The sequence below is a fragment of the Littorina saxatilis genome, linkage group LG17 (assembly GCF_037325665.1).
Source record: "Littorina saxatilis isolate snail1 linkage group LG17, US_GU_Lsax_2.0, whole genome shotgun sequence".
Lineage (NCBI taxonomy): Eukaryota > Metazoa > Mollusca > Gastropoda > Littorinimorpha > Littorinidae > Littorina > Littorina saxatilis.
In genome coordinates, this window is record NC_090261.1 from 4,855,963 (window position 1) to 4,867,015 (window position 11,053).

Below are 11,053 nucleotides of genomic sequence, written 5' to 3' on the forward strand. Positions count from 1 at the left end.
AAAAGACTACAGGGAGGCATTGACGTCAAAGACTTTCGACCGTGACGTAATTACATCACTATTCTTGGTTTACGGTACCATTCCGCGGCTTTGCTACGAGTATGCCATAGTCTTGGTTGGCCGAGACCTTGCACCGTTCGTTGTAGCCTTGTGACTTTTAGAGACAAAACTGCTCTGGGGGGATGAAAACGTGTTTGTTATAAGAGGGGTTCGTTATGCAAATGAGTTCAAAAGGTTCGTTGTAGCCTGAAAGTAACAAGTAAGAAATAGAAGGCTGTCTGCCGGGAAATCAATGGCAGTTCGTTAAAAGCGGGATTTCGTTTTACCCAGGTTCGTTATAGCTGGACTCCACTGTATCTATATATATATACGACTTGTGTCTGTGTGTGTGTGTGTTCGCGATGCACGGCCAAAGTTCTCGATGGATCTGCTTCAAATTTGGTGGGCATATTCAGGTAGACCCCGGACACAACCTGGTCGATGAGAATTTTCAACACGTGCTCTCAGCGCGCAGCGCTGAACCGATTTTGGTTTTTCTGTTCATCTTCCCAGATCCATTCCCAGTAACTCTTCCTTATCTTCTCCAGTGTTTTGCGTTTATCTCCCTTCCTTCGTGTGGCGTCAATCCATATTCCCGTTACTATTTTTAGAAGGTCACTGTCCACAACGCTTTCATCCCGGCGAAGCCGGATATTCCCGTTTCTATTTTTAGAAGGTCACTGTCCACAACGCTTTCATCCTGGCGAAGCCGGGTATTCCTCTACTTCTTCCTGGCGAAGCCGGGTATTCGGCTCTACTTCTTCCCGGCGAAGCCGGGTACCCGGCGAAGCGGGTATTCATTCTAGTATATATATATATACGGCTTGTGTGTGTGTGTGTGTGTGTGTTCGCGATGCACGGCCAAAGTTCTCGATGGATCTGCTTCAAATTTGGTGGGCATATTCAGCTGGACCCCGGACACAAACTGGTCGATGAAAAATTTTCAACACGTGCTCTAAGCGCGGTGAACCGCGGATACGGCTTCTGTGCCAAGGGAAACAATCTACGCAATTCAACGTTAGATTGCTGAAGCAGCAGTAGCTTCCCTTCTACTTGAAACCTGCCGAGTTTTCAATGTTGGTTCAGATCCTTCATTATCCCTATTACCGATAGTTGAAAATCAAAAGGGTATAGAATCTACGTTAGCATACACTGGTCGATGAAAATTTTCAACACGAGCTCTAAGCTCGGCGCGGTGAACCGCGGTGAATACTCTGTTTCGCGATACGAATTACGAAACTAAACACTTTTGTTTTTGGCTCTACTTCGAAAACGAATCTAACCAGTGCTTTTCTGCACAGGTATTACATCTAAGTATTGCAATTCGTGTACAAAATCCCTCCCATCTTCAAAATATTGCCACTAAGGCCACAAAAAAAAATTTGTCTGTTTCTGGTCACCCGACCGACCCTAAATTTCGGCGCCGACCCTAAACTTTTTTTTTCCAAACTCAAATTTTTTTTTTTTTTTTTTGGTGGTAAAGGACAGGGTGAGAAAATGAACAACAAAAAAGTGTGAAAACGAAAGTCCGCTGACGATTTGTAAATGTGTTGAGTGTCTTGTCTCTGTATAGTGAATCCAGTCTCTTTGCGCGATTTTTAAAGTTAGTTTTATTGGTCTACATTTAAGGTTAAAAAAAAAAAAAAAAATAAAAAAAAAAAAATCCCGACCTACCGACCCTATTTTTTTTAGCCATGTTACCAGAAACAGACAAATTTTTTTTGTTGGCCTAATCTAAGCAGCGCTTTTCTGCACAGGTAGTACATCTAAGTATTGCAATTCGTGTACAAAATCCCTCCCATCTTCAAAATATTGCCACTAATACTACCCCTCCCATCGTAAACATTCATTGCAACATTAATAGTCAAGAGCTTTGTTGGTGTTTTTGTGTCTGTCTTAAAAAAGATCAAATCACTTTCAACACTGTGCTCTTTTCTCTTTCAGCAACAACATGGCTTACCAACTACCACCGCATTTTACTCTCTTGCGAGTCATTCAAACTGGTCGATGAAAATTTTCAACACGTGCTCTAAGCCGGCACACCGCCACGCTGCATACTCTGTCTCACGATATACGGCTTCTGTGTGTGTGTGTGTCTCGCGATCCACCTGGCGAAGCCGGGTATTCATCTAGTATGTTCATACGTCATCATCTTTATGTGTTTACACATTAGACGGGCGCATTAACCTAGTGGTTAGAAGTCTGCCTTCGTTGTGAAAGGTGCAGAGTTTTAATTTCGGCTGCATCTGGTGGGTTAGAAGAGATTTGTTCACGTTCTCCCAGGTCAACTCACATGCAGACCAGCTAGTGCAGAACGGTTCAAGTATAAACTCACTCATGCACACAAGTGTGCATGGTAGTTGCAGTCCACCAATGAAGAAATTTGACACATTCACATTTCTCTTATGAAAACCCCTGTGATGTTGCCATCAGCTCGTGATTATGCAAAGATCTTTTTCTTCTGCGTTCCCGTTGCAAAGATCTAACAGTCTGAATGACATTGCAGGGCGTTGATTGCTGGTGGAGGTGCCCCAGAGATCGAGTTGGCAATACGTCTGGCCGCATTCGCCAACACCCTGTCGGGCATGGAGCAGTACTGTTTCCGCGCCTTTGCCGAGGCCCTGGAGATCATCCCCTTCACCCTAGCCGAGAACGCCGGCCTCAACCCCATCTCCACCGTCACTGACCTGCGCACCAGGCACGCTCAGGGGGAGCTGACTGCTGGCATCAACGTCAGAAAGGTGAGTCGAGGCTGCTGCTTTTTCTCATTGTCTGTGCTTTTTCCCCCTTCAGTCTGTGATGTGTGCAAGTGGTTACGTGCATCTCATCCCTATGTTTTTGTTGCAAATTATGGGGGTGGGGGGAAACAAAGAGAAATATGCTGTGCGTGTTTTAAAATGCTTTCGAACAAACAATTATAGGGATGCTAGTGATCTGACCGTTTGGGGGGGGGGGTTCTGGCGAATCTGAAAAGTCCCGGGAATCCACTGTACCTTAATCTAGAGGCACACGTCACGATTTACTCGAAAACGCACCAGAAGTATGGTGATTAATGCAATCGAAGTGAGTGAATGCACTTCAGGGCAGTGTTTCTTTCTGTAGTTGGAAACAAAAAGTAGTCCAGAACCATCGCATTGCGGCAAGTCAGCCCACCATCTATAACGTAGTAACCTAGTAACGGCTTCATGTACATAAACAAGGGCAGTAACTGTGGAAGTATCAGAACGCAACCCTCGGAGAGTGCTCTTCCTTTGACTATTTTATGACATTTCATTTAAGATTTTAAGACCCTTAACCTCGTCACTGCCACATTATAACAGCATTTTGGTATTGCTGTGTGCCAGGGCAAAATTTGCTTTCTTCGGTAGGTTCACTAATCTGTTCACTGCTCGATCATTTATTGAGATATCTCTTAGATCTTTGGCATGTGTTTTGCTTATACCCTTGGCTATTATAGGATGACATGATCATTGGACTTTGTTTGTGATTGTTATTGTAAAAATTGATATAATGACCATTTTTGTCAAAAATTACAGTTTCCGGACTTACACACACACACACACATTGCAGCACGTAAAACCACACAAAACACTGCTAAAACTGGTGTCAAACATCAGGTACTCACATTACAGCCAATAAAAGTATTCTTCTGTGTGGTAATCCATAAATCACTTCTTGTAGAGCTTCCAGAACACTGTATCGCTTGAAAACAGGTCTACGAGTTGAGGTCCGACTTTCGGCCGCCATTGTGAATGGCGGCTGAATGCTATAGTCGGTTCTACATTTGTAACACAGTTTTCAACACGTGGTAGTAACTTATCCGAACGGTCTATGGGAAAGAACTGTGTTTAGAACCCCTACAAGTACTTGGACAGTGGTTACCTCCCATTTAGTTTTCAGAAATGTCCTGAAATGTTGACACAAATCCCACGTATGAGATACGGTTATGGGCGTATGACAAACCAAAAATGACCACGTATTACATACGGGGTGGGCAGTGAAGGGGTTAAGTGAAGGCAGTCGTCCTGCACTGTAGCAATAATTTGTAACGCAGAATCTTATGGTGGTTCTTTTGAGGCGATCGAGGGCCATTATTCTCAGGTATTATCCCAAAGGTGTAGCACTCAGTTTGACATGTGGATGTGTGGTATTAAAACTGTTTTTTGACTCACATGCGAAGCAAAAGTGAGTCTATGTACTCACCCGAGTCGTCCGTCCGTCCGTCCATCCGGACGTCCGTCCGTCCGTCCGTCCGTCCGTCCGGACGTCCGTCCGGAAAACTTTAACGTTGGATATTTCTTGGACGCTATTCAGTCTATCAGTACCAAATTTGGCAAGATGGTGTATGATGACAAGGCCCCCAAAAACATACATAGCATCTTGACCTTGCTTCAAGGTCAAGGTCGCAGGGGCCATAAATGTTGCCTAAAAAACAGCTATTTTTCACATTTTTCCCATTTTCTCTGAAGTTTTTGAGATTCAATACCTCACCTATATATGATATATAGGGCAAAGTAAGCCCCATCTTTTGATACCAGTTTGGTTTACCTTGCTTCAAGGTCAAGGTCACAGGAGCTCTTCAAAGTTGGATTGTATACATATTTTGAAGTGACCTTGACCCTGAACTATGGAAGATAACTGTTTCAAACTTAAAAATTATGTGGGGCACATGTTATGCTTTCATCATGAGACACATTTGGTCACATATGATCAAGGTCAAGGTCACTTTGACCCTTATGAAATGTGACCAAAATAAGGTAGTGAACCACTAAAAGTGACCATATCTCATGGTAGAAAGAGCCAATAAGCACCATTGTACTTCCTATGTCTTGAATTAACAGCTTTGTGTTGCATGACCTTGGATGACCTTGACCTTGGGTCAAGGTCACATGTATTTTGGTAGGAAAAATGTGTAAAGCAGTTCTTAGTGTATGATGTCATTGCTATGTAAGCATGTGAGTCGTATGGGCTTTGCCCTTCTTGTTCTTGACAGGGTGCCATCACCAACATCCTGGAAGAGAATGTGTTGCAGCCACTGCTCGTCTCCACCAGTGTCATCACCCTGGCTTCAGAGACCGTGCGCTGCATCCTGAAGATTGATGATATTGTGAGTATCAGGAGTGCCACTAACACACTGTGTCTTTCATGGGTCCTATACCACACTTGTTGTACATTGATATACTTAGTGTGTGATGGGTCCTATACCACACTTGTTGTACATTGATATACTTAGTGTGTGATGGGTCCTATACCACACTTGTTGTACATTGATATACTTAGTGTGTTAATGTTCAATTTGTTCTCCCTGCTTTGGCATACATTTGGTCATTTTCATCTCTACCACATGTTCAGTCACATGTTGAAGGATAGAACGAGTTCTGAAAATTGAGCACAAGGGGTATGCTACAACTACTTTGATGTGTGACATCTCTCTCTTTATGATGAAATTCCACAGACCTGTACTGAATACAGTATGAGAGAGTCACAATCCAACTCTGATGGAGATAGATGTCATCTGTCAAAATACTAGCGAGAGCTTCACTAATGAAAGCTTGTCTTTATGGTGAAAGATGTTTGCAGGATCAATGTGCAAATAAAGGGAAGTAACTTTGTTCTGAGTGGTTCCACAGGTGTAAAAATGGTGGATAGTTCATTCCTCTTTTAGTTGGACTGTACCTGGTTTATTGTACATCGATATAGATGGGCATAGAGGCCTCGCGGATAAGTAGCCTGCCTCCTATGCAGAAGGTTGGGTGTTCAATCCCTGGGGAGATAAGGGTTGAGATTTTTCTGATCTCCCAAGTCAACTTCTGTGTGAATCTGCTTGTCCCTTATCCTCCTACGCACAGAAAAGATCGCGTAATCCATGTCATATTTTGGTGTGTTATAAAAACTGGAAAATACCAAGAATTCATCCCCCCAAATCGGCATATGATTGTGGGGTAAAAACGGTCATACACTTTTAAACACACTCGTGCATAAAACAGTCCATGAACTAAGAAGTCAATTGATACTTGGAGTGTGAATTTTCATTTTGTCCTCCCTGGTTTGGCGTACATTTGGTCATTTTCACCTCTACCCCATGTGCAGTCACACGTTGAACGTTATAGCGAGTTGTTCTGAAAATTGAGCACAAGGGGTATGCTACAACTACTTTGATGTGTGACATCTCTCTTTATGATGAAATTCCACAGACCTGTACTGAATACAGTATGAGAGAGTCGCAATCCAACTCTGATGGAGGTAGATGTCACCTGTCAAAATACTAACAAGAGCTTCACTTATGAAGACGTGTCTTTTTGGTGAAAGATGTGTGCAGGATTAACGTGCAAATACAGGGAAGTAACTTTGTTCTGATTGGTTCCACAGGGGTATAAATTCTGGATAGTTCAGTGAGGGTGACACTTTTAGTTGGACTGTACCTGGCTTGTCATATGTTGATATAGATGGACTGTACCTGGCTTGTCATATGTTGATATAGATGGGCTGTACCTGGCTTGTCATATGTTGATATAGATGCGCTGTACCTGGCTTGTCATATGTTGATATAGATGAGCTGTACCTGGCTTGTCATATGTTGATATAGATGGGCTGTACCTGGCTTGTCATATGTTGATATAGATGGACTGTACCTGGCTTGTCATATGTTGATATAGATGGACTGTACCTGGCTTGTCATATGTTGATATAGATGGGCTGTACCTGGCTTGTCATATGTTGATATAGATGGGCTGTACCTGGCTTGTCATATGTTGATATAGATGGGCTGTACCTGGCTTGTCATATGTTGATATAGATGGACTGTACCTGGCTTGTCATATGTTCATATAGATGGACTGTACCTGGCTTGTCATTTGTTGATATAGATGGGCTGTACCTGGCTTGTCATATGTTGATATAGATGGGCGCAATGGTGAAGTGGATAAGACACCTGCCTTCTATGCGGAAGTTTCAGTGTTCAAATCCTGGCTGTGCCTGGTGGGATAAGGGTGGAGATTTTTTTCTGATCTCCCAGGTCAACTTATGGGCAGACCTACTTGTGCCTTATCCCCCTTTGTGTGTACACCAAGCACCATACAAAGTACACACAGAAAAGATCCTGTTATCCATGTCAGATTTTGATGAGTTAAAGAAACAGAAAAATACAAAGCATGTGCCGTCACATATTGAACGATAGAAAAAGTTGTCCTGAAAATTAATCACAAGAGGTATGCTACATTTTGTCCTCCCTGGTTTGGCGTACATTTGGTCAATTTCAACTCTACCCCATGTGCAGTTCTAGTTATAGCGAGTTGTTCTGAAAATTGATCACAAGGGGTGTGCTACAACTACTTTGATGTGTGACATCTCTCTCTTTATGATGAAATTCCACAGACCTGTACTGAATACAGTATGAGAGAGTCGCAATCCAACTCTGATGGAGGTAGATGTCACCTGTCAAAATACTAACAAGAGCTTCACTTATGAAGGCGTGTCTTTTTGGTGAAAGATGTGTGCAGGATTAATGTGCAAATGAAGGGAGTAACTTTGTTCCTAATGGTTTGACAGGGGTAAAAAAAAAGTTGGATAGTTTGTTGCACTTTTAGTTGGACTGTACCTGGGCATTTTGGTAGATTCACAGTGCGTGAAAGAAAGAATAGCTGGAACGGTGTTCATATGTAGTTTGTAATTGCATACCTGTCAAGCTCTTGTGGACTCTCACCATAACATTTTGCTCACAAAACCATAAGTTTGCACCAAAAAGCAGAAGACAACGTGCAAAACTGCAGAAGTTGTTAGATTAATCACCACAAGAACTAAATACATGCACACATACACACACAAAAACAAGAAATCAGCCTTATTTCACACATAATTAAAAAAAATACTTTTCTCAACACTAAACTGCACTGTTTTATGTAATTTTGAAATGCAAAGCATGTTTAAATGTAAATTGTACCGAGAATCACCTAAATTGTACAAAGACGGCACACGTCCAACCAGGCACACATTTACACCCCTCACAAAAATGTTACCCGAATGCACAAAAACACCACATGATAGTAAAGGCACAAGACAAGTGTGTTTTAACAACATGCATTCATTGAGCACAGTGATTCAATCATGAATGGAAACCCCCACCACAATGTGCAAAAGAGAACATATTAGCCAAACAGAACATGTAAAACCCACAAGTTACAAGCCAGAAACTCGTGTGTGTCTCAACAATCAAGGACAAATACCAGATCAACAAAAATATGACATGTAAATGCTTTAGTTTGAGGTCGCGCATGTTCTAAAAACAAGTCGTAGCCTTAGGCTATATGATTATGATCGGTTGTGACAAACATCGCTCTCTACCTCTTCGAAAATGCATCACAACGCCCTTATTTTTATTTATAAGGCTTCACAGTTGGTACAACGTGAGAAAATACTGTGTAGATACTAGAACAACAAAAATATGACATGTAAATGCTTAAGTTTGAGGTCGCGCGTCTTCTATAAACAAGTCCGACATGATTGGATGTGACAGAAATCCGGCTCCTTTCGCTTTCGATCGCGAGCTCTCCCAAAATGCATCACAACTCCCTAAGTTTCATTTCTATGGCTTAAAACTTCGCACGTGAGAAAATACCTTGAAGATACCAAGAACAACAATAGTACATGTATGTAACTGCTTTAATTTGAGGTCGCGTGTGGTCAAGCGTGGTCGCACAGTACTCGGTCAGATCGCGCTGACGGTGTGCACATGCGCGTTGCCTTGTACTTCCGCCGGATCAGTTACCGCGAGATTTTGTCGCCGTTACTTTGTTCTCGGACGAACCTTTGCGATTTTTGAGTCACTTGAGAAAAAGTGACTCTATGTAATCGGTCAGTGTTAGTCTGTCCGGCCGGCCGGCCGGCCGGACGGCCATCCGTAGACACCACCTTAACGTTGGACTTTTCTCGGAAACTATCAAAGCGATCGGGCTCATATTTTGTTTAGTCGTGACCTCCAATGACCTCTACACTTTAACGATGGTTTCGTTGACCTTTTACCTTTTTCAAGGTCACAGGTCAGCGTCAAAGGAAAAATTAGACATTTTATATCTTTGACAAAGTTCATCGGATGTGATTGAAACTTTGTAGGATTATTCTTTACATCAAAGTATTTACATCTGTAGCCTTTTACGAACGTTATCAGAAAAACAAGGGAGATAACTAGCCTTTTCTGTTCGGCAACACACAACTTAACGTTGGGCTTTTCTCGGAAACTATAAAAGTGACCGGGCTCAAATTTTATGTGAACGTGACTCATTGTGTTGTGAATAGCAATTTCTTCCTGTCCATCTGATGCCTCATATAATATTCAGAACTGCGAAAGTGACTCGATCGAGCGTTTGCTCTTCTTGTTTGTAAAAAAACGTAATATCTTCGGCATACGCCGTAAGACTTGAAAAACATCAAAATTCCGTAAGAATTACGCGAAAAACGTAAGACTTGACAGGTATGTAATTGCTGCCTATCCAGTTTTCCCACAAGGGGAATCTTTGTTCAACTGGATTCTGTTTTTACATTTTCCAAATGTTTTTGTTTCAGGTGAACTGTGTTAGAAGTTGATCTGCCTCACCCATCATATGAAGGAAGCATGTACCACCCCACCTGTCCTATTCAGCCACTCCAGTCATGTCACGGGCTACACTGGTACCAGGCTTCCTACGTCTCAGGCTGTGCTGGTGTTGTCCACTTCAAGACTTTGTTTCACTGCTTCAGCCAAACCATCATCTACTCCTGCATCAAAAACACTGTGACCTGCATTTCATTAGCGTCATTGTCTGTGACTCTTAATTACTGACATTACCTTCATCTGTGATGTTACCCGCTCCTGCCACTGGACAGAGTGTCATGAAACAGTGTTCACTAGGATCATGGTGTGTGCAGTAAGCTGATGTCCAATATTAATGCAAAATTAAAACTGGGAACAAGAAAAATGAATTCCTTGTGACTTTTTCTCTCTCCATGAAATGTTAATCAGCTTCCATCTGTAAATGTGGTGACTTCCTCTGTTACTTTACATCAATTACTCCTCTCAAAGCAATATTGTTTGCAATTATTAATTAATCACATATTTTCTGAACAGGCTGGTGGTGTTCAACGTGGCATTACTTAAATATTGGATTAATTTAAATTTTACCATTTAATCTGTCATCTGTAAGATGAACTGTTTTCCCCCAACATAAAGGGAAGCTTTAAACTTTTTTCTTTGTACCATTGCTTTTTGCAATCCAAACATTTTCTAGGATGGTCAATTCATAAGTGTACTTTGAGCGTCAATGATGTGGGGGGGGACACTTTGAGATGTGCTTCAGGTATTGTCTTAACTCTTTCCAAAGAAGATGTATACTTTACATTGCCATGGCATGTCATGAACATAATCAGCTAGAGGTCTGGTTTGTATGAAACTGTATTTGAATTGTGTGTGTGTGTGATTATGCAGGAAAAGAGTGTTTTTGACTTGCATGCATGGTTGAATGTCCCATTCTAAGACAGAGCATTTTTGAACAAGTTCTGAGTGATATGAATTATGATAGTGGTTTTTCTTCCTGTTGCTTATGATGAGTAAGAGGCTTGTGGCTTTGTGGAGAATGAAAATAAGTTTTTGCCAACAAAACGTACATGTGCAAAATGTTCTCCATCAAAGAATGTGCATAGGAATTATATTTAAGGAATTACATTTCATTTTGCTTGCTGTTTCAACTTAAAATTGTGGTTTTGCGCAATGTGTGATTGTTTTGGATTATGTTTTTTATTAAATAAAACCATTTTTTTCTACTGATATTTTGGATTTTGTTGTTTTTATTTTGTCTCTGTCACGTACACGTATGTGCAAGTGCTTGCGCACACCTATATACTTGTTTTGTTGTTGTCCGTCCTTCATTTTCTTAGATGACCACAGACTCATGGTTTGCTTGGTTGTGTGGTCTGATGGGGACACACACACCTTATCACACATATATATATATATATATAATCTGAGTCAAGCGCAGACTACATC

The 11,053-nt window shown here is 41.6% G+C and overlaps 1 protein-coding gene across 1 annotated transcript in view; it reads left to right on the forward strand.

The window, feature by feature from the left end:
* Positions 1 to 10,836, forward strand: part of LOC138952156 (T-complex protein 1 subunit delta-like) — a 33,811-nt gene extending 22,975 nt beyond the window's left edge. The window contains exons 12-14 of the mRNA XM_070323754.1: positions 2,546 to 2,780; positions 5,033 to 5,146; positions 9,598 to 10,836. Of these exons, the coding sequence (XP_070179855.1) occupies positions 2,546 to 2,780; positions 5,033 to 5,146; positions 9,598 to 9,618 (370 nt within the window). The 3' untranslated portion in view covers positions 9,619 to 10,836. The remainder of the gene's footprint in view (positions 1 to 2,545; positions 2,781 to 5,032; positions 5,147 to 9,597) is intronic.
* Positions 10,837 to 11,053: the final 217 nt, after the last annotated feature.